Source organism: Moschus berezovskii, chromosome 25 (assembly GCF_049115385.1).
Source record: "Moschus berezovskii isolate FMDL1 chromosome 25, NW_MosBer_1.0, whole genome shotgun sequence".
Classification (NCBI taxonomy): domain Eukaryota; kingdom Metazoa; phylum Chordata; class Mammalia; order Artiodactyla; family Moschidae; genus Moschus; species Moschus berezovskii.
The window spans coordinates 8,426,085-8,448,564 of record NC_142484.1 but is presented as its reverse complement, the minus strand read 5'-3'; the positions used below and the strand labels follow the sequence as shown (position 1 = coordinate 8,448,564).

Here is a 22,480-nt window from a genome sequence, read left to right as displayed (position 1 = left end):
CTCCGCACCGGGCACCGTGTGGGGCTCCGGGACACAGCAGTGAATATGCCGGTCATGATCCCTGTGAGCATCACTGCCAGACATGACTCCTGGCACAGGTCTCTTGGTCTGGGCAGCACCAGGGCAGCTCTGGTTCCCACCTCCATGCGCTTACAGTCTTGGAAAGGGCGCCAGTAAGCACTCCAGGTGAGTGCTTACTATCCGTGTGGTGAAGCTTCGAGGGAGCAGCACTGGTCGGGTCATTTGGGGTGTCACAGAAGGACCCTGCCCATTACTTGCCCTTCCCATGGGGGAGAGGAAGGGAGAGAGGACTTCTAGACGCAGCCAAGAACTGATTAGGCGGACTTCCTTGGTGGTACCTTGGATAAGAATCCACCTGCCAACGCAGGAGACAGGGGGTCGATCCCCCTGTGAAAGATCCCATGTGCCACGGACCAGCTAAAGCGCATGTGCCACAACTACTGAGCCCAAGCTCTAGGGCCCGCGAGCTGCCCAAGAAGCCCACCTGCCTAGAGCCCGTATTCCACGGCGAGAGAAGCCGCCGCAGTGAGAAGCCTGTGCACCTTAATGAGGAGCAGACCCTGCTCCCTGCAACTAGAGAAAGCTGGAGTGTAGCAAAGAAGACCCGGCGCAACCCAAAATAAAGTAAATAAAGTAAAAAACGGAATTTTTCTTTTAAAGAAGTGGTTAGGCGATAGCCAGGTGAGCAGAGGTGGACCGGGCTTTCCAGGTGGTGGGAACAGCCTGAGTAAAGGTTAAAGGTGAGGCAGGTGAGAAAGTCCTGGACTGAGCAGCCAGGTGAGGGGATTCTGTCCACAGGCACGGCTGCGTTCTCTTGGTGGCCATCTGCGTGTCTCCGGGATTTGGTTAGGAGCAACTTCAGACATGGTTCTGGTTTTGTTTCCTCCTGGGCTCCTTCCTGGGGGCATGTTCCCAAAGGCCGAGGGTGCTTGGGTCAAAGGGCGCTGGTGGTTTTACTGGTGTCTGGAAAGCCCGAGGCCGTTTGAAGAGCCAGTTACTTGTCTTGTGGAGACGTGTTCTTGTGTTCCTCTCCCCACAGTGCGCCAACCCGTTTTACCTCTGGATTTATTTTTTCCTTGCTTAATGAATATTTAATGGTACCTAGGGGCTGTCTTTCAAAGAGCCCACTTTTGGCTTTGTTTAGAAAAAATTCTGTATTTGCTTTCAGTTTCCTTATTTTCTGCTCCTTTTTTCCCCATCTGCCTTGTGTTTCGTTTGCTTTGCTTTTTTTCTGGTTTCTGCAGCCCATGGGGTCGCTAAGGGTCGGACACGACTGAGCAACTTGTCTTTTGACTTTTGACTTTATGCATTGGAGAAGGAAATGGCAACCCACTCCAGTATTCTTGCCTGGAGAATCCCAGGGATGGGGAGCCTGGTGGGCTGCCGTCTATGGGGTCGCACAGAGTCGGACACGACTGAAGTGACTTAGCAGGGGCTGTCTTTGATGCATGCGTCTTTAATTACGCTGGGCCTCCCTGCGCTCGCTAACCGGGCTCTGGGCTCCAGCCTTGCCCTCCCACCAGGCAGCAACAAGGCCATGGGGATGGCAGTGTGGTGGTGGGGGGAGAAGCAGCAGCCCCCAGAGAGAGGTCTTGGGTTTATCCTCAGCCGCCCTACTGACCCTCACACCCCTCTGAGCCTTGCTTTCCACATCTCTGAAACGGGAGTTCATTTGTTCAAAACCACTTCCTGGCTGCGTGGCCTGAAGCAAGTGACTTGCCTTCTCTGTGTTCGGTTTCTTCATAAAAGGGAGATGGAAATAATAGGATCTGTATTTTATGGCTGTAGAGGGCCTTGAACACATCACACGTGTTCACACTGATGAACACGTATGAAGGACAGAGCTGGCGTGGGCAAGCTGTCAGCATACGCTGTCACTCTTATGGTTTCCTCGGCCCAGACCACCGCCCTGGACCACCCCATGGCCTCCCTGGCCTTGGGAGGAGCAGCTGGAGCAAACAAGGGCAGATGCAGAGAGAACTATGAGGGGAGGACTTCCCGGCGGCCCAGTGATTAAAATCCAGCTGCCAATGCAGGGGCCATGGGTTCAGTCCTTGGTCGGGGAAGATTCCACAGGCTCCGGGGCAACTAAGCCCGTGTACCACAACTACTGAAGCCTGTGTGTCTAGAGCCTGTGCTCCGCAACAAGAGCCGCCACTGCAAAGAGAAGCCCTCGCAGAAAGGCTGGAGTCTCCTTTAGAAAGGGAAGATCTTTTCTGAGAAAGAGGCCAGTAGGGACGCCAGCAGGGTAAGGAGCTAGACAGGGGAGGCAGAGGGTGTGCACATGTGTTGGGCACACAGGGTTGTTCCAGGCTGAAAAGGGAGAGTGAAAGTCGCTCAGTCGTGTCCGACTCTTTGCGACCCCAGGGACTATGGAGTCCATGGAATTCTCCAGGCCAGAATACTGGAGCGGGTAGCCTTTCCCTTCTCTGGGGGATCTTCCCAACCCAGGGATCGAACTCAGGTCTTCTTCAGCGTGGCCGGATTCTTTACCAGCTGAGCCACAAGGGAAGCCCAAGGATACTGGAGTGGGTAGCCTATCCCTTCTCCAGAGGATCTTCCCAACCCAGGAATCGAACCAGGGTCTCCATGGCAGGCAGATTCTTTAGGGGAACAGCAAACTCAAAGGTGCTGAGGGTGACAGAGAGACTGGGAAAGCTGGAGCGGGTGTGCGGCTGAGGAGGTAGGGTCGGAGGGAGGTCGGGTGGCGAGCTGCGGCTGCTCTGCAGGGCCTCAGAGGTCATGGTGAAACTCTGGAAATGGACTCAAAGTCCAACAGAAGGGTCATGAGCCGGTCAGTGTTTCCCAGCGACTCCTTGGTCACAGGTGGAGCCCACCAGGAGGTTTGGTGTCAGGGAGCCAGGCTTGGTGAGAGGCTTGGGGCAAAGCAGGGCCCCCAGGAGTTGGGGGGCACCCTGGGGAGAGCAGGGAGAGCTGTCTGAGGGTCAGGTAGTGGGGGCTGGGCTGCACCAGACCCTCTTCAGTGCTGGGGCCACACTCCAAGTCCCTGGGCACCTGGCCCGTGCTTGGCAGGTGGCCCTGGACCTCAACTCCCTTGCTCTGGCTTCCCACTGCCCCCTCCCACCTGGGCAGCTTGTTTGGGCCACGGCCCTGAGCATTTCTGCTCTTGTCCAGTTCTGGCTATTTCAACCCCTAAATGGGGAGTGGGAAAACCACCCCTTCCCAGACACTTGGGTGGGGATGAGGGCATCCCTCAGAGCACACACCAGAGGGCTAGGTGCCCAGAAGTCCCTGGAGGCTGTTTTAGGATTTTAGTTCTTGAGCCTGGGACCCTTAACCATCTGGCTAGGGAGCTGGGCCCCAGCCAAGCCGCTGGGGTGCCAGGCAGGGCATTGGGCCTGCCACAGGCAGGGAGAAAAAGCTGCTCTCTGACTCAGCCCTGGTTTGTCCTGGGCTCTGGCTGAACCTGGGTGCCAGCTGCCCTGGCCTCCCTGGCCTCTACTTCCCAGAGCTCGAGAACGCTCCTGCCTCTGGCCTTTGGGGTTGGACCAGGGATACCCAAATAATTCAAAGCCAGAGGGAAGTGGGAGTCCTTCTCTGAGCAGCTGGGGAAGCTGAGTCCCGAGGGAGGAGGTTGCAGGCAGTAGATGATGTTGTCCATTCACGCGTCTGTCTGTCTCTGCTTCTTGCCTGTCTCTTGGGTCCACACATTGGCAGCAGTGAGCACCAACCCCCTTAAAAACATCCAGAAAAAGATATTTGAGAAGAGCAGTCATTATGGCCCCAAAGATGCAAATATTTAAAGTCTTTGTCAATAAGAGACAGTTGACTAGAAAAATGAACTTATTTGCAAAACAGAAACAGAGACCAAGGGAGAAAGTGTGTGTTGGGGATGGAGGAACTGGGAGATTGGATTGACATATATGCACTACTGTGTATAAAATAGATAACTAATGAGAATCTACTGTATAGCTCAGGGAACTCTACTCAAAGCTCTGTGGTGACCTAAACGGGAAGGAAATCTGAAAAAAAGGGGATCTATGTACATGTATGGTTGATTCACTTCGCTGTACAGCAGAAACTAACACAACATTGTAAAGCTACTATACTCCAATAAAAATTAATTTAAAAAAGAGATAGTTGAAACGATGAGGGGATAACAACATGAAATACTATGTAGCCATTCAAAAGACCAAGGCCAATCGTTCTGAACAGAAGAGCAGAAGACTGGGAAATACATTTCCACGCATGGAGGTGCACACCTGTGTGAGGTGGCAACCACCTCTGATAGACAGACTTGGGCAGCTGCCTCTCCGAAAGAACACAGAAAGTGCTAACGGGGCCTTGGGGACTGGGGTTAGGAGTGATGAGGGCGAGAATGACTTAATTTCTTTTCTCCAAATAGTAATGTATTCTTGATATATATATATGTACACACATATATAGATATACACACATATACACACATACACATTACACACACACATTGCACACATATACACACAGACACATATACACACATATATACATATAAGCGTATACACACATATTCACATATACACACATACACATACATACAAACATATAAACTCATATATACACACATACACACATATACACATATTCGCATCTCTCTATATATAATGAGGGTTTCCCTGGTGGCTCAGATGGTAAAGAATCCTCCTGCAATATCATGTATATATATATGGCTGCATCAGGTCTCAGCTGAACATGCAAGGGTCTTCAGTCTTCATTGCCGCATGAAGCATCTTTATTTGCTGCAAGTGAACTCTTAGTTGTGGCATGTGGGATCTAGTTCCCTGACCAGGGATTGAATTCCAGGTCCCCTGCATTGGGAGCACGGAGTCTTAGCCGGTGGACCACCAGGGAAATCCTTCTTTACATTTTGATCATGCACCTGAACACTGTTTTAAAAAACATTAAAAAAATATTATTTGCTCGCATCAGTTCTTAGCTGTGGCACATGGGCTTAGTTGCTCCAGAGCATGTGGGATCCTCGTTCCCCAAAACAGGATTGAACCCATGTCCCCTGCATTGCAAGGCTGATTCTTAACCACTGGACCAGCAGGGAAGTCCCTGAACAATTTTTTAAAGGAAGAATCTAGCCTAAGGATGAGGATAGCCAGCCTCTGATGAGCATCCCTCAATGGTTAATTAAGCCTTGAAATCCCAGGATCTTGTTGTCCGCTGATAAACTTTCTTCCTCCCCCGTGAGCCTCCCTCTGGCTGACTCAGCTGAACCAAGTCACAGAGCCAGACTGAGAGATTGAGGTGCAGCCGGGCATGTCTGGGGTGACGAATGTGAGAGCAATCAGCGAGAGCAATGGGGCAACACGGCCCAGGCCTCCAAGGAGGCTGGAAGAAGGGTGTGACTCAGAGTGTTGAGCAAGGCAGGGGCCCTTGGCTGTGGGCGCCCCGTTACCGCGCTTGGCTAACCCAGAGCAGCCGCTTCGGAGAGATTCCTGGGCTGAACTCCCTGAGGGATGCAAATAGGTGTAAGATTTGCAGAGGGTCAAATCTGGACGGATACTTGATATTATTAACACTAAAGATAATAACCACACCAGGGACCATTTAATGAACGCTTAGGCCGGGCACCAGCTCGTGGAATCCTCGTTAACAGCCCTCTGAGAGGATTATCTGCATTTCCAGATGCCTCTAGGGAGGCTTAAACAACTAGATGTTCTCTTCTGCTAACAACTCCAAGCAGTTTCCCATTGCCCAGTCAGGCTACAGCCTGAGAGCTGTGTGACTTTGGGCAAGTAATTAACCTCTCCGAGTCTCATGTTCCTCCTCTGTGAACTGGAGGTAATCCACAGTCATTGTTTCATAACCTAGTCCTATGCAAATAAGTCAGTAATCCTAAAATACTGTAATCAGGACTGGCTCGTGATAAGCCTGTGTTTTCACTATGGCCCCTCGTTTTAGCAAATCCAGAATGTCAACAATTGTTAAAGCTGCCACTAGAGAAAAGAGGAATGCTGCCGGTTCACTATGTCCCAAGGCTCTTTCATCACTAGCCTCTTTGTTTCATGCCTCCCGAAGGAGCTCTTTTTGCCTTAGACATGGATTCTCATCATACATAATTCTGACGCACACATATAAAGGAAAATAGAGGCAAAATAGTTTATGGCGTTCAGAAAACTCCTTCACATTTGAATAAGACAGAGGTGGGATGTCTGTGTTTCCCCGTCACCCACTCCTGTGAGGTATCGAGAATTGGGAGAGCACTATTCCCCATCCCCCACCCCCCAATTCAGAAGTGAAAGTGTGAAAGTGTTAGTCTCTCAGTCCTGTCTGACTCTCTGAGACCCCATGGACTGTAGCCCACCATAGCCCACCAGGCTCCTCTGTCCATGGGATTCTCTAGGCAAGAATACTGGAGTGGGTTGCCATTCCCTTCCCCAGGGGATCTTCCTGACCCAGGGACTGAACCCCTGTCTTCTGCATTGCAGGCAGAAACCCAGCAGTAGCCACTGGAGTCCTAAGCCAGCCGTGCAGGACTGCAGAGCAAGCTGACTCTGGATTCCTGCTTTGGGAGTGTTGCTGACAAGTCTGGTTCCCCTCCACTGGGAGCCCCCACCATATGGAGCCTGGGGTTAAGAGTGCTCTGCTCTTGTCTCTGGGGTTTTCTCAGCCTGGAAGGGTTCTGCAGGGTTGGATGCTTTAGAAGTGTGGGCACGTGCAGGCAATGACAATGATGTCAGGACTGCCGCCAGCTAGCCAGCGACTCTACCATGTAACCCGACTTTAGAGATTGAAATGTGAGAAATAAAGTGTCTGGAAATCGATGAAGCATGAATAATTTCTGGACTTCACACTTCCAGCTGCCACAGAACCCTTGCACATTCTGCTTGGGCCTCTGGGAATGCCCTTCCTTCATCCCTACGTCACCTGCTTAACCCAGTCATCCCTGAGCTCAGCTGCACGGTCACTGCCCTCCTCCCCCACCACATATCTCCTAATCATCCCACTGAATTCAAATCCCTTCCCTGTCAGTGCATGTAGCACAGCTGTAACGTTACCTTTTGGGTGTGTGTGCGACTTTCTGCATCGCTGTCTCCCCAGCGTGCTGTGCGTCCCCCGGGGGCGGGGACAATGTGACTTTTTACTGCATCTCGGTACCCAGCAGTGTCCCATGCGGCGCCCCCTAGTGAGCAGTGGGGGAACTGGGGTATCCTCCTGGTTTATCCCCAAGACAAGCCGCCGGTCTCTGCATTGAACTGCGTCCCTCAGATGCTGGATTCTAACCCACTTCTTTTACAGACAGGAAATCAAGGCTTGTGAGATCACTGGTACAGAGAGAAGACGTCCAGTCTCAGCCCGGTGTATAAAGAGTCTGGGGAGGGTGGGGTCTGAGGAGGGGTACTCACTTGGGGGGGTGGATTCAGAGGAGGCTTGATGTGGGAGGCGGCCCCTCCCAAGAGTTACAGGTTGGGAGGGTGGCTTGGGTAAGTTTGAGAAAGGAAAGCCAAGCACGTTGGAAGATGCACTGTGGGTGCCCAGAGTCACCATATAAGGCCTGGAACCCTTTCTGGGGCCCTGGAAGATGCAGGGCTGAGGTCACCCTCTTGGGTTTCAAGTTGGGCAACGAAGGCCCAGAGAAGGGGAGGACTCACCCTGTCCATGGAGCCAGGAGAGCGGTGGGCCCTGCTCCTGGGTGGCCCTGACTCCACCTTCCCCAGCTGACCTCTGGGCTGGCCCTGCCCGAGATGCTGGGAGGATGTGGAGTGGCGAAAGGGGGCTGAGGCCGGACTCTGGGGGTGCACAGGCCCGCCAGCACCCGGAAGGAGGAAGCGGCACAGGGTGTCTGTGGCTGGGCCTGGGATCCCCCACTCGGGGACTTCCTCTTCCTCTCAGGGCAGGTGTAGCTGCTGCAGCGGGACCAACACCCTGACCCCGTCATGGATGGGGGCAAGGGGCCCAAGATCAGAGACTTCCTGAGTGGCAGCCTGGCCACCTGGGTGAGGGGGCAGTGGGAGGGGGGTCTGGGGAGAGGAAATGAGCAGCAGGGAGGGGCTGGTGTGGGGGTGGGGGGAGAGAGGGCAGAGTGGGACGTGGGGGCGGGGAAGGGGCTGAGGGGAGGGGTGGGCTCAAGTGGGGACAGAGAAGTCTAGGCAGCTGTGGGCAGGAAAAGGAGTCCAGACCCAGGGCCACTGGCATTCAGGGAACTGGTGAGGAGGGGACTATGTGGGCGCAGGGCGGCAGGTCAGAGGGGCTCAGGATTCACTCCGATGGTGGGGGTCTCCCCTGCCCCGCACCCAGGCGGGCCAGATGACTCCTTTGTGTTCCCACAGGCGCTGGGACTAGCTGGGCTGGTGGGGGAGGCAGAGGAGCCAGAAGGGGAGGAGGAGGAGGAGGAACGAGAGGGGCCTCTGTGTCCGGAGAAGAAGTTCTTGCGTCTCAGCGATGGGGCTCTGCTCCTGCGGGTGCTGGGCATCATGTAAGGGGCATCAGAGGATGACCTGGGGTGGGACGGGGCGTGAGGGGAGGGGGCCAGGACTGGGGGAGGAGCCTGAGGGGTGGCTGGCAGAGCCTGCTTCAGAGGAGGCGGGTCCTCAGTCTTCCCTTCCACCGATTGCCCCCTGGGTCCAAAGTGCTCCCAGTTCCCGAGGGGGCCCTCGAATGATCGGGGGCCATGACGGCCCCGCAGCCTGGAGGGTGTGGAACCTGAACCACCTGTGGGGCCGACTGAGGGACTTCTACCAGGTGAGGGGTCGGGAGGGGGAGGCTGAGCCCGGGAGCCCCGCTGGCGGGAGGCCCATCTCTCATCACCCGCCCCCTCCACCCCAGGAAGAGCTGCAGCTGCTGATCCTCTCGCCGCCCCCAGACCTCCAGACGCTGGGCTTTGACCCCTTCTCAGGTGCTCTCCCCCCCACCCCTCCACCCCTTCCTGCTTCTACCCGATGTCCCTCCCCGTTAACCCCTAGTGGCTTGTGCCCTGCAGAGGAGGCGGTGGAGGAGCTGGAAGGCATCCTTAGGTTACTGCTGGGGGCGTCAGTGCAGGTAAGCGGGGCAGGGCACGGCAGGGTCCAGCTCTGGCCGCAGAAGTGGCGGGATGCCCTCTGGTGCCAGTCTTACCGTCCCCTCCTCGCCCCCCTGCAGTGTGAGCACCGGGAACTGTTCATCCGCCACATCCAGGGTCTCAGCCTGGAGGTCCAGAGCGAGCTGGCTGCTGCCATCCAGGAGGTATGATGACTTGGGCTGCCCTCCAGGACACCTGGCCCCCTTCTTCTTTGGCTGAACTGCTCTTCCTGGGCTCCAGGTGACCCAGCCCGGGGCGGGCTTGGTGCTGGCGCTGACCGGGCCGGAGACTGGGGAGCTGGCAACTCCGGAGCTGGAGATGCTCTCCCGGAGCCTGATGGGGACGCTGCTGAAGCTGGCACGGGAGCGCGACCTGGGGGCCCAGGTAGGGGGTGGCAGGTCAAGGAACAGGAGGACCATGGGGATCCAGACATGTTGGGGAGGGGGAACTGGGGTCCAGGTGTGGGGCTGGGGTTGTGGGTCTTGGGTCCGCAGGACTGCAATAGCCAGATTCAGCTTAGGTAATTGGGAGCAGATGTGGGGGTCCTGGGAGGGGTTGCTCCTGACCCTTGACTTCCCACAGCGGCTGGCCGAACTGCTGCTGGACCGGGAGCCTGCCCCCTTGTTGCCTGAAGCTCCCACCAGTATTCCCTCGGAGGGGGCCTCGCACCACTTGGCCCTGCAGCTGGCCAATGCCAAGGCCCAGCTGCGGCGCCTCCGGCAGGAGTTGTGAGTGCTGGGAGGGACCTGGGGGCAGGGGGCAGGATGGGGTCCCAGTTGGGATCAGGGCTGGAGGAGAAGGGCTGGAAGGGGCAGGTCCCCAGACCCCTCCAGCGTGCCTTCCTTCCAGGGAGGAGAAAGCTGAGCTGCTGCTGGATTCCCAAGCGGAGGTGCAGGGCTTGGAGGCCGAAATCCGAAGGCTCCGCCAGGAGGTGCGCTCAGATGTTTCCAGGCATGGTCGCATTCCCTAACCTCTTCCCCACATCTTCCTCGTCCTCCTGCCTCCTCCCACCCGGCTCCTTCCCGTCCTAATCCCTCTTGGGGGAGGGTGGCCGGTCCTAGCTCCGTGCCCGTCTGGCCCAGGCCCAGGCGCTGTCGGGACAGGCCAAGCGGGCCGAGCTGTACCGCGAGGAGGCAGAAGCGCTGAGGGAGCGGGCGGGCCGCCTGCCCCGTCTGCAGGAGGAACTGCGACGCTGCAGAGAGCGCCTCCAGGCGGCCGAGGCCTGCAAGGGCAGGCTAGAGGTGAGGCGGGAGGCGGGGCTGCGGGGCTGGGCGTGGCCTCTGGGGGACTGGGTGGGCGTGGCCGCTGGGGCAGGGTGGGCCAAGAGAGGAGAGTCTGGCCGCGATTCAGGCCTTAGTGGAGGCCCTAGTCATTGCTAGGAGAACGGGGTGAGGGGGTGTCTGGGGATAGGCCCTTTGGAGGATGGGACAGATGGAGGGCAGAGGCGGAGGCTAGAGGCTAGAATAGGTCCTGGAGAGGAGCGTGGGAGCGGTAGGGGAGGCAGCATCCAGGGCACCAGCAATGGGGCTAAGTGGGGGCCCAGAAGGATGCCACCTTGGAAGGCCGTTTTTGAGAAGGGGCAGGGCCCGGTGCTGGGGAAGTGGTCCCTGGAGAGAACTTGGAGGGGGAGGGGCAGACAGAGGGGAGAGGCGGGGCCTGGAGAGCCACTAGGGTGCAGGGTCAGATGGGGAGGGGAACCTGGAGTGCGGGTTCGGGGGCGTCCTGCCACTGGCTCTCTGCTCTCCACCAGGAGGAGCGGGTGCTCTCGGGGGCTCTGGAGGCCTCCAAGGCGCTGCTGGAAGAGCAGCTGGAGGCTGCTCAGGAGCGCTGTGCTCGGCTGCACGAGACCCAGCGTGAGAACTTGCTGCTGCGGACCCGGCTGGGCGAGGCCCACGCGGTGAGACCCCGTCACTAAGTGATCCGTGAACTCAGAGGTCCTTAGGGTTCCTTGGTGATCACTGACTCCTACTCCCTGTTTCTTGTGTGTGTGTGTGTGCACTCAGTCATGTCCAGACTCTTTGCGACCCCACAGACTCTAGCCCACCAGGCTCCTCTGTTCATGGGATTCTCAAGGCAAGAATACTGCAGTGGGTTGCCATTTCCTTCCAGTGGCCCTCTAGCCCCCACACTGGGCCTGGCCATAGTGGGGACGGCTTGCCTGACCCTGCTCTTCCCTCCAGGAGCTGGACTCCCTGCGGCATCAGGTGGACCAGCTTGCAGAAGAGAATGTGGAGCTGGAACTGGAGCTTCAGCGGAGCCTGGAGCCACCCCCAGGCTCCCCTGGGGAGGGTGAGTGGGGCCCCAGTGGCAGGGCTGTGGGTGGGAGCTGCCTCTGTTTCCCTGTAGCTATTAGGGCTTCCCTGGTGGCTCAGACAGTACAGAATGTCTGTAATGCAAGAAACCCAGGTTCAGTCCTGGGGTTGGGAAGATCCTCTGGAGAAGGGAATGGCTACCCACTCTAGTATCCTTGCCTGGAGAGTCCCATGGATAGAGGAGCCTGGCGGATGACAGACCAAGGGGTCTCAGAGTCAGACACGACTGAGTTACTAACATTTTCCCTCTTTTTTTTTTCATAGTGGGGTTGGCTTCTGGTTTCATCCCCTTCCCCCAGGTCTGGTGTCAGGGGTGGGGGTGTAAATGAGGAGTCATAAGGGAGCAGAGGGGTCCTGACCTCATCTTCCCCACCCCAGAACCCCTGCCCGGAGTGGCTCCCTCGCTGCATGATGAAGTGAGGGAGGCAGAGGCTGGGCGGCTGCGGACCCTGGAGCGGGAGAATCAGGAGCTTCGAGGCCTGCTCCAGGTGCTGCAGAGGCAGCCAGGTGGCCAGGTGAGTCCCCTCCAACCATCAGCAAGCCCTTCCTGGCCACCTCCTCTGGGTTCACCGTCCCTCTCATGTGCCCTCATGAGAAGACCTGTGCCCTCATTTGAAAAGACCCTGATGCTGGGAAAGATTGAAGGCGGGAGGAGAAAGGGATGACAGAGGGTGAGATGGTTGGATGGCATCACCGACTCAATGGACATGAGTTTGAGCAAACTCCTGGAGTTGGTGATGGACAGGGAGGCCTGGTGTGCTGCAGTCCATGGGGTCGCAAAGAGTCAGACATGACTGAGTGACTGAACTGAACTCATGTGTCCTCAGCACCCCCTACTGGAGGAGCAGAACGAGGACTCCGTGATTCGAGAGCAGGACTCAGCTTCGCAGACTTGCCTGGCCTCAGACCCCGGCCCCCAGGCCTTGGCTGCTCAGGCAGCAGACGAAGGCCCTCAGGCCTCAAACCCCGCTCCCCTGGCGTTTGAGTCAGCCCTCAAGGGGTCAGCATCTGATCTGGACCCACAGGTGGTGGAGAAGCCTCTCCAGACTGATTTCGTGGTCCCTGCAGACTCCATGCCCCAGGAGTCAGACCCTGACGTAGAGGCAGAGGAGTTCCCGAAGAAGGCTGGCCTGGGAGCCCCTCTCTGGACCCTTGCCTCTGTGACCCCTCCTGAGGGTCCCAAGGTTGACATTCAGGCCCAGCTGTCTCTGGGAGGAGAGACTGGGGAGTCGGTGCCAGAGGCCCTGAGGGTGAGACAGGAGGACCCTGAGAGCAAGCCAGGACCCTCAGAGACCAGCCTGTGTGTGCAGCTGGAAGAGCAGGGGACCCTCGACCAGAGGCCGGACCTACCCGAGGGGCAGACAGAGGCCAGAGAGCATGAACAGAGGTTGGGGGGGTTGTTCGGGAAGGCAACCCAAGGAAAGCCACAGAAGAAACTGGAAGGGGCTCCTGAGGTCCGGACCCGGGAGGCGCGGGCCCCCGAGGAGAACCTGGTCAGTGGTGTTCCTGAGCAGGAGGCCCTCCAGGAGGAGGCGGCGCGGCTGAAGCGAGAGGCTGAGGCCCTTCGAGCAGAGCTGGAGGCCCAGGCCCGGATGCTGGAGGCCCGAGGCACGGAGGCTGCCCGCCTCTCAGAGGAGCTGGCTCAGGCCCGGAGGGCAGAGGCTGAGGCCCACCAGGAGGCGGAGGCCCAGGCCCGGGAGCTGGCCCGGGTGCGGGAGGCGGTGGAGTCTTCTGCCCGGGAGCTGGAGGCTGCGTCGCGGGAGCGGGAGGCGCTGGCGGAGGCGCTGGCGGCAGCCGGCCGTGAGCGGAGGCAGTGGGAGCGGGAGGCGCCCAGGCTGCGGGCCCGGGCCGAGGAGGCCGAGGAGCGGCTGCACGTGCTGGAGGGCGAGGGCCGCCGGCGCCGGGAGGAGGCTGAGAGGCAGCGCCGGGAGAGGCAGGCCCTCCAGGAGGTACGGCGGGGGTTATAGCCAGGAGACAGGGTTCCAGGCCAGTTGCTGTGGTTTATTAATTCCGTCGGCAGCCACTGAGTACCCAGCACTGAGCTGGGGCCGGTGAGGGAAGGGTGAAGTCCACTCCTGCCCCCCAAAGGCGCGCCTGGCCTGGCACCGGGGCAGATGTCCCCTGCCTTTGATGGAGCGACTGTAGGAGGTGGTGGGCATGGAGCTAGATGGTCTGGGTGCAAATCCTGACTCTCTGGCTGTGGCGGTTTACTCAGTTGCACCCCAGTGCCTCCCTCTGTAAAATGGGGGTGCTCTTCATAGCTGCTTCAGTGGGGCTTTGGAAGGCCGATGGAAATAATGTGTGAAAAGCCTATTCATGGTGGGCAAAAGCTCAAGATACGTTGGTTTGGGCAAAGTGCTTTGGCAATCCATGGGAAGGGGAACTGATGCCAAGGTCGGGGCAAGGCGGCTTTAGGGAGGGTTCTAAGGAAAGATCAAAATCTCACTAGGTGGGGAAGGATATTTCATCCAGGGGGAACAGCAATTGCAAAGACCTGAAGGTATTAGAAATGCTCAGGGGCCCGGGCAACGTGGGGGTAGGTGGAGAGGTGTGTCAGGCCAGCTTTGTGGGTATTGGTACTTCATCCCCAGGCAGGGAAATTCACCCAAGGGTGTGGGCCGACCTGTGTGATGCTGGGTTTGGGGAGACTCACCTTGGTGTACAAGGGGACCTGGGGCTGTAGGAAGGCAGTGCCCGTGGTCAAGGTGGCAGGTGAGAGAATTCCCCGGTGGTCCAGTGGACTCTGTGCATCCAGTACAGGAAGTACAGGTTCAATCCCTGGACAGGGAACTAAGAATCTGCAAGTTGCATGGTGTGGTCCAAAAAAGAAAAAAAAGTGGCAGGTGAGGCAGGCCGGAGCTGGGATGGGGGTTGGAGAAGAGAGAAAACCTGGAAACCTCTGTATTCATTCATTCAAACATGTTTGCAGGCATCTTCTTGGCACCAGGCCCTGTACTAGGCAGCCAGCACTCGCAGCCTCTGGGAGACACTCACTCACAATCTGGGGTGGAGACAGGACTGTGAGGGGAGCCGTCGGGGTCTAGGAAACACACTGGACTCAGGCTGGGGCTCATCAGGGAAGGCTTCCTGGAGGAGGAGATAGAATGGCAATGAGCCAGGAGGAGGAGCAGGCCCATTTGCAGGGTTGGAGTGTGAGGCAGGGAGTGGAGCGAGGTGACATGAAGACTTCCTTAAGCAGGTTTCCTATTGGGCAAGGCTTCATCTTCCTTCCAAGCAAAGGAAGGAGTTGCAGCTGTTTTCATGAGGGTGACAAGGAGTCAGTGGAGGGTATAATGTGAGCAGAGTGGTCATATCTGCAGGTCTGGAGGCCCCTCAGGGGAAGTAGAAGAGACCTTGAGGCAAGGGGATGGGTGTTCGGGCCAGCGTGGCCCAGGGTTGGAGCAAGGGTATGCTGCAGCATGCATGTGTGCTCTGTCATGTCTGACTCTTTGTGACCCCATGGACTGTAGCTTGCCAGTCTCCTCTGTCCATGGAAGCTTCCAGGCAAGAGTACTGGAGTGGGTTGCCATTTCCTAGTCCAGGGGATCTTCCCAACTCAGGGATCGAACCTGCGTTTCTTGTATCTCCTGCATTGGCAGGCAGATTCTTTACCACTGGTACCACTTGGGAAATATCAAATCTTCTGGAAGCTGAGCCGTTTCCCTGTTACACAGAGCAGGACACTGAGGTTCAGAGAGAAGCTATTTGCTCCGAGACACCTCTTGATGGTGAGGTGACAGGAACATGCTGTTGGCTCGGTCTGGGGTGTGTGAGAATTGAGAGTGTGGGTGGGAGGGTAAGGCCAAGAGCTTGTCTCTGGGGTCCACTCTGCAGGAGCTGAGAGATGCTGGCAGACAGATCTGGGTTATAGCTCAGCTCTCCTACTCAGCTGTGTGGCTTGGGGCCAGTTACTTAACCTCTCTGAGTCTCCGTTTCCTTACCTGTAAAACCAGAATAAAAATGATACCTATGTCACAAGATCCTGTAAGATAATGAACGTAGAGCGCTTGGGGCAGCGCCTGGCACTCAGTATGGGCTTAATCAGTGGAGAGGGAATACCAGCCAGTGGGTAGGGAAGAGCTGGTAGAGCTGGCCAGCCAAAAGAGCCGGAGGACCAAGAGGGTGGAAGACATTAAGGACAAAGGGGAATTTTGTGAGATTTCCTGGTGGAGCAGTTCCTGGTGATAACTGGGTGTGGTGCAGGAGGAGGTGACTGGCCAGGGGAGGGAGGTTAGGGAACCAGGGGCCAAGGGGCTGGTCCAAGTGGGCCTCCCGGCTGAGGGGGTAGGTGGGAGTGGAGGCACAGTGGGTGGGGCCCTTGGGCTGTGGCCAGGACCTGGAGGGGGCAGGGCAGGCGTCCAGCCTGAGATGCAGGTCTCCAAGGGCATCCCTGTTCTTCCTGCTCTCCGACCTGGGGCTCTTGTGGCTGGGGGCTGTGGGCAGCAGGGCCTCGTGGGACTTTTAGATTTTCGGCAAGAGGCAGTGGCCAAGGGTGTCTGGAAGTGCAGTGACCCTGGGGGCTGGCCTGGGTGGAGTTGCTAGCCAGGAAGACCACAGCAGAGATGGGTAGGCTCCATTTCCAAGGGCAGGACTTGGTGGGCGGCTGTCATGGTTGGCCCTTCCCCGTGCTTTCATCCTGCTGGAGCCCCTCCACCCCCACCCTGTACCTCAGAATGGTTCGACCTACCTCTCTGGGGGCGGGAGCCATGGGCCAGAGCAGGTCTTCTACCCACTTCCTCAATGGTATGGCCCAACCGCCACAGGCCTGGCCAGCCGCAAGCATCCAGGCCCTCCCCTTCCCAGCTCCCACTGTGGTTAGGCCTGGCCTTCACCAAGTTCCTGCCCCCTGTGGCTGAGAGTCCTCTCCAGACCCGCCGCCTCTGAGCCCTTCTTCCCTTCACCTGCCCCGTGTGGCCTCAGCACTCTGGGAGCATCTAGCTGTCACTGGGCACATGAGGAACGATGGATTCAAAGAGGTGAAGACATGTGCCCAGCGGGTGTCTCTGAGCCCTGGCCCAGGGTTATAAGCCTCCCTGGCAGGCTTATAATCCCCGGCTCTTTCATACCCACTCTGCAAGGTCATCAGGCTTTGCTCCCATTTTACAGATGGGGATGTAGAGGCTCAGAGTTAACGATATTTGCTCGGGGTGACAGAGCAAGGACAGAAGGCCAGGTCTCCTGATGCTCAGGCCTGGTGAGGGTGGCGGTCTACCCTTCTGGCCCTGAGCCCGCTCTGCCTGCCCTCAGGAGCTGGAGAAGGCCGTGGTGCGGGGCCGGGAGCTGGGGGCCCGGCTGGAGCGTCTGCAGAGTGAGCTGGAACGGGCAGCCCTGGAACGCCAGGAATTTCTGCGGGAACAGGAGTTCCAGCACCAGAGGTGGGGCACTGCCCGAGGAGCAGAGAGGGGCAGGTAAAAACTTGGGGAGGGCTGGGTGCTAAGATTTCTCCCGGCAGGTACCAGGGCCTGGAGCAGCGGCTGGAAGCTGAGCTGCAGGCAGCGGCCACAAGCAAGGAGGAGGCGCTGATGGAACTCAGAAAGAGGGCCCTGCAGTTGGAGGACGAGCTGTTCAAGGTGAGGCCACCACCCGGGTTCCTGGGGCCTGAGCCCACCCCTGTCTCCATCCTCGGGTAGGTACTTCAGGGCCCTCCTCTTGTCTCGCCCCTTGGTTCTTGGACAGTCGCTTGCCTTGTGTGCCCTTTCAGGGTCTGTAGGAAGAAGCTCTGTGCTGGGGGTCAGGTAGCTCTGCCTGGGCCTTGTTGTCCCCATTCTTCAACCCGACTGAGCCTGGCAGCTCGACTCTGAGGCACCTGCTATGTCTCTCCTGCAGGGGCCCCACCACTTCCTGAGCTTAGCACCAACGGTCATAAGTTAGGAATCATTTCTGATGCCCTTGTTGCACATGGGCTTGGCGCCGGTGTGGTGCAGGCCCCATACCAGGCCGCCGCTGCCCTCAGGGGGCTCGCTGTCCACTTGGGACGGAGACAAGATCATAGCCAGCGGGCCCCCAGCAGACAGCCCGGCCGGCAGCTGTGGGATTGCCAGGGGAGGTTTGTTGGGCTGCCCCCAGACCCCTGTGATGCCTTTCCTTGCAGCTGCGCCAGGGCGCCGCAGGGCTGGGGCCCCAGGAGCAGACGGAGCCCAAGGGCACGGAGGCCCAGAGCGTGCGGCTCATCGAGGTGGAGCGCAGTGTGAGTGTCTGGCTGTGGTGGGCGCGGGGCTGGGGGAGCAGGGGCAGCGCCCCAGAGACCTGGCCCCCTGCTAACCACCCTCCCTCCCCACCCCACCCCGACAGAATGCCACACTGGCGGCTGAGAAGGCGGCTCTGCAGGGCCAGCTGCAGCACCTGGAGGGGCAGCTGGGGAGCCTGCAGGGGCGCGCCCAGGAGCTGCTGCTGCAGAGTCAGCGGGCCCAGGAGAACAGCAGTCGCCTGCAGGTGGGCCCGGCCCCCCATGCCGTCCTGCCCACAGCCCTCCCCCTGACCCCCGCTCCTACCCGCCTGCCGGTCTGCAGCCCCCCGTCAGTGCCCTTTCACCCCGTCTCCAGCCCTCCCCTCCACGGCCGGCCGGCCGCCCCTCTGGCTTTCCCTGCCCCGACCCCCGTCCTCTCCCCGCCTTGTGCCACTGGCCTTCGGCCCCCCCGACGGCTCTCTCCTTTCCTCCACCCTCTGCCTTCTGCCCCCCGTCCCTCATCCCCTTTCCAGCCTGGGATGCCCCTCGCAGCAGCCCCGCACTTTGCTCTCCCCTCTGGCCTAGGCCGAGAAGTCTGTACTGGAGACCCAGGGCCAGGAGCTGCATCGGAAGCTGGGGCTGCTGGAGGAGGAGGTGCAGGCAGCGCGGCGCTCCCAGGAGGAGACCCGCGGGCAGCAGCAGGCCCTGCTGCGGGACCACGAGGCCCTGGCGCAACTGCAGCGGCGGCAGGAGGCTGAGCTGGAGGGGCTGCTGGCCCGGCACCGCGACCTCAAGGCCAACATGCGGGCACTGGAGCTGGCCCATCGGGAGCTGCAGGGCCGGTAAGCACCCCCCTCCAAGCTCTCAGCTTCTCTCCCAGGTGCCTCCCTGTCTGCCCAGAGCGGGCTCCCTGTTCCCTGGGAACCACCAGCAGGCCCCTCTCTCTGGCTGTGCCCTCTTGTGTGGCAGGGCTCTCTGCACTTCCGGGGTGGGCTCACCCTGGGGCTTCATCGGTGGTCCGGAGTGGTGGGCACCTAGCACAGCATTCTGCCCTGTGACTTTGCCCCCCGGGGCCTATGCTTAGGAGACGGAGGACTTCTAGATGGTCCAGCTGCCTGCTTGCCCTGGCCCCGGTCCTTGCAGCCCCCTGAGCCCCTGGTTCATCGCAGGCATGAACAGCTGCAGGCCCAGAGGGCCAACGTGGAGGCGCAGGAGGTGGCCCTGCTGGCAGAACGTGAACGCCTGGTGCAGGATGGGCATCGGCAGCGGGGCCTGGAGGAGGAGCTCCGGAGGCTGCAGAGTGAGCATGACAGGTACCAGCCCGGGCACAGCCCTTCCTGTCCTGGGCCAGTTCTTGGTGTTCCCATCTGCGAAGTGGGTTGATGGTGAGTTAGTCCCTTTCCCCACGGGGTCCCGCTTTGCCTCCTCTCCTTGTCGTAGTTCCTCTGCTGTCAGGAAGGGCCCAGTAGAGGCAGGGGTTGGGGGGGAGGTTCCTCTTGGAGAGCAGGTCTCCTTGCCTCTGCAGGGCTCAGATGCTGCTGGCGGAGGTGTCCCGGGAGCGTGGGGAGTTACAGGGGGAACGCGGGGAGTTGCGGGGCCGGCTGGCGAGGCTGGAGCTGGAGCGGGCACAGCTGGAGGCCCAGAGCCAGCGACTGCGGGAGTCCAACCAGCAGCTGGACTTGAGTGCCTGCCGGCTGACCACGCAGTGCGAGGTGCGGTGAGGGGTGGGTGGCTGGGGAGGGAGGGTGGCTGGAGGGGAGGGTGGGGTTGGAAAGAGCCAGGATTGGGTGGAAGGTAACTGCCTTGAGCCCGGTTAAGCGTCCCCCACCGCCCCCGCTTGCTTGTCCTGCTGTCCGCCTGTGACAGCTGTTGACGGAGCTCCGGAGCGCCCAGGAGGAGGAGAACCGGCAGCTGCTGGCCGAGGTGCAGGCGCTGAGCCGGGAGAACCGGGAGCTCCTGGAGCGCAGCCTGGAGAGCCGGGACCACCTGCATCGCGAGCAGCGCGAGTACCTGTGAGGGGCCGCGGCCGGCGTGGCTGCCCCAGGACCGCTATGGGGCGATTCCCTGGGAAGGCCGGGGGAAAGGGGAGGCTGAGCCTCCCGGGGCTCGGGCAGCACGCCGTATGGGCCCATCCTGGGGCGGGTCGCTGTTTAACCAGCAGGGGTGTTCCAGGGTGTACCCCGAGTTCCTGCCCGGGCCTCACGTCCTCCTCCCTCCCCATCCTCCCAGGGACCAGCTCAACGCCCTGCGCCGGGAGAAGCAGAAGCTGGTGGAGAAAATCATGGACCAGTACCGCGTGCTGGAGCCTGGGCCCCTGCCCCGGACCAAGTGAGCGGGCCCCTCCACCCCAGCGGGCTGGAGGTCTTCCCCACCTCGCCCCTGCCCTGCCCTCTGAGCCCTGGCCCAGCCTGGGGCCAGGCCTGAGTGAGGGTAGGCCTGGCCTCTGCCACCCCCGACATGGCCCTCCTGTCCTCCTTCCTCCCTGGCCTGACCCCGCCTCTTGTGCCCTCTTGCCCCCAGGAAGGGCAGCTGGCTGGCAGACAAGGTGAAGAGGCTGATGCGGCCCCGGCGGGAGGGGGGCCCCCACGGGGGAACGCGCCTGGGGGCCGATGGGGCTGGCAGCACCGAGAGCCTGGGGGGCCCCCCAGAGATGGAGCTCCCCGAGGGCAGGGAGGCGGATGGGACAGGTGGGTCTGGGGGCCCCCTGCCCCCAGGGGCTTGCCAGTGCCCCTGGTCTTCCTGTGTGGCTTGTGCATGTGTCCCCCACTGGCCTTTCCTGCTGCAGCTTCCCCCCCATCAGATGGTTCCAGTGACTCTCTGCCCTGGGTCCCTGCTGTGTCCCTCTCGGCTGGCACCTCCCTCCCGCCCGCACTGCCACTCACCCGGTCCTACCCATCCAGAGCGGTGCCTAGAACCTCAGAGCAGTGGGGACTTTAGTCAGAGGTCACTTGTCCCAGACAGCAGACGAGGAAGCCGAGGCCCAGGGAGGGGCCTCAACTTGCCCAAGGTCACACAGTGAGTTAGTGTCAGAGCCAGCTCAGGGTCCTACCTCCGGTCACCACCTCCATTCATTCAACCTCGCCCTCCCCACTCCCAGCCCCCACCTCTGCAGCCTCCTGTCCCCTGTGGTGCCCATGCAGCTTCCGCCTGCCAGTCCCGCCCCCGCCCCTGCTCCCCCCAGCCCTCCCAGCACTGCTTGGACACCTCCCCTGCCTGTGCCTCTTGCAGGGTCCCCCTCACCGGCACCCATGCGCCGGGCACAGAGCTCCCTGTGTCTGCGGGATGAGACCCTGGCGGGTGGGCAGCGGCGAAAACTCAGCTCAAGATTCCCCGTGGGGCGAAGCTCTGAGTCATTCAGTCCTGGGGACACCCCCCGGCAGCGATTCCGACAGCGGCGCCCAGGGCCCCTGGGGGCACCCAGCTCCCATGGCAAAGGTGAGGGAGAAGGGTCCCTGGGGGCCCACCGGCTCCTAGGGGGAGGGGGCTTCCCTCCTGGCTCCTGTGTCTGCCCACCCGCCCTGCTGCCTCTGTTCTGGCCCTCATGGCCCAGTGGCCGCCTTGTGCCCCCAGGACCTGGCGTGGGATGGGGCGGCTCCATCGAGACCCTGGCGGAACACGAAGCAGATGCCAGCAGAGCGAGTGAGTGGGGGCTTGGGAGGAAGGCGGGTATTTGCCCTTCCTGGGCCCCTGGCAGGCCTCGTTCACCCATTTACTCATTTGACCGTGAGCCTTTCTGGAATGCCAGGTGATGTGTTACTGGGGAATATAACAGAGAATGTTCTGGTATGGGGAGCTGGGAGACAGCTCATGATAGGCATACAAATAATAATTATCTACAATAACTTGTCCAATAGAACTATGACGTAAGCTCCACGTGTAATTTAAAATGTTTAGGTAGCCTCATCAGAGGATCTTTGCGACACCCATGGACTGTAGTCTGCCAGCCTCCTCCATCCATGGGATTTCTCAGGCAAGGATACTGGCGTAGGTTGCCATTTCCTTTTCCAGGGGATCTTCCTGGCCCAGGGATCAAACCTGGGTCTCCCTCATTGCAGGCAGACTCTTTACCACCTGAGCCACCAGGGAAACCCCCATTAGAGGAAGTAATGAGACATGTAAAATTAATTAATATTAGCATATTAATATACTATATAAATACATGGTATACATTTAATATACTATATATCATATATTTAATACATTTAATAAATTATACATCAATACACCAACATACTCTGATACATATTAATATTGATATATATTAATATATTTCAGTATCACAACATATATTAATATTAGAATATTAATATACTTTGTTTAACTCGGTATGCCTAAACTATTACCATTTTAGTAATAGTGTAAAAAATCCTTAATGAGATCTTTCATTTTTTTCACACTAAGTCTGAAGTCCAGTGGTATTTTACACCCAGGTACATTGCCGTTCAGACTGGCCACATCTCAGGTGCCAAGTCCTGTCCTGGGGAGCTCAACCTACAGTATCAGGAGGTTACAGTGTCCTGGGGAAAAAAAGGAGAGCAGGGTGGGTGCGATCAGGAGCCCTGGGTGGGCAGGTGGTGAGGTCAGGTAGGGTGCTCAGGGCAGGCCTCCGAGAGGAGGTGATGCTGAAGTGAAGGCTTGGAGGTGAGAGTGTGTCCTGTTCATGTATCTGGGGAATGGCGTTCCTGGCAGAGGGAAGAGCTGAAGCCGGGTGTGTTGGAGGCCCGGCCAGGCGGCTGGGAGCCCCTTGGAGAGGGTAAGCCTGAGCTGAGCTTTCCCTCCAGGCCTCGAGGTGCAGGAGCCGGAGAAGCGGACTCTCGCGCCTTCTCTCAGCCAGTGATGCCGCGTGGGTGGAGAGCGTGGGAGCGGAGTGTGCTCAGCCCTGGAGTCTCAGTGGGGGCCCCAGGCAGCCCGAGACTGTGGGGAGGCAGGGCACTCACGGCGAGTCCTTGGACAAAAAGACCTGGGCCCCCAGAT

The 22,480-nt window shown here is 59.1% G+C and overlaps 2 protein-coding genes across 3 annotated transcripts in view; one reads left to right on the top strand and one right to left on the bottom strand.

Annotated features, from left to right (window-relative positions):
- The window catches only part of LOC148773851 (uncharacterized), a 14,312-nt gene extending 6,376 nt beyond the window's left edge, over positions 1-7,936 (bottom strand). Inside the window, exons 1-2 of one of the 2 annotated variants that reach the window (XR_016036409.1) lie at positions 7,623-7,759; positions 1,458-3,716 (exon numbers count right to left, since the gene is read on the bottom strand). Coding sequence is in view for 1 of the 2 variants with exons in the window: in XM_088832335.1 (XP_088688461.1) it covers positions 7,623-7,909 (287 nt within the window). In the remaining variant the exon portion in view is untranslated. Of the gene's footprint in view, positions 1-1,457; positions 3,717-7,622 lie in introns of those variants that run through there. The other variant, XM_088832335.1, reaches the window with a different exon arrangement.
- Positions 7,779-22,480, top strand: CCDC88B (coiled-coil and HOOK domain protein 88B). The gene is made up of 27 exons (XM_055415629.2): positions 7,779-7,967; positions 8,301-8,446; positions 8,601-8,712; positions 8,797-8,866; positions 8,951-9,009; positions 9,109-9,192; positions 9,269-9,412; positions 9,611-9,756; positions 9,878-9,959; positions 10,111-10,269; positions 10,779-10,925; positions 11,209-11,317; positions 11,719-11,855; positions 12,168-13,289; positions 16,588-16,715; positions 16,793-16,910; positions 17,432-17,527; positions 17,632-17,772; positions 18,092-18,348; positions 18,676-18,819; positions 19,032-19,218; positions 19,373-19,518; positions 19,736-19,834; positions 20,027-20,193; positions 20,735-20,941; positions 21,077-21,145; positions 22,288-22,480. Exons 1-27 carry the CDS (start codon positions 7,908-7,910, stop codon positions 22,341-22,343), a joined length of 4,392 nt encoding a protein of 1,463 aa, XP_055271604.2. The 5' UTR covers positions 7,779-7,907; the 3' UTR covers positions 22,344-22,480.

Coding starts and splice junctions, on each gene's coding strand:
- CCDC88B (XM_055415629.2), top strand. CDS start 7,908: ATGGATGGGGGCAAGGGGCCCAAGATCAGAGACTTCCTGAGTGGCAGC. Junction 17,528..17,631: donor TCATCGAGGTGGAGCGCAGT/GTGAGTGTCTGG, acceptor CCACCCCGACAG/AATGCCACACTGGCGGCTGA. Junction 19,519..19,735: donor CGCGAGCAGCGCGAGTACCT/GTGAGGGGCCGC, acceptor CCATCCTCCCAG/GGACCAGCTCAACGCCCTGC.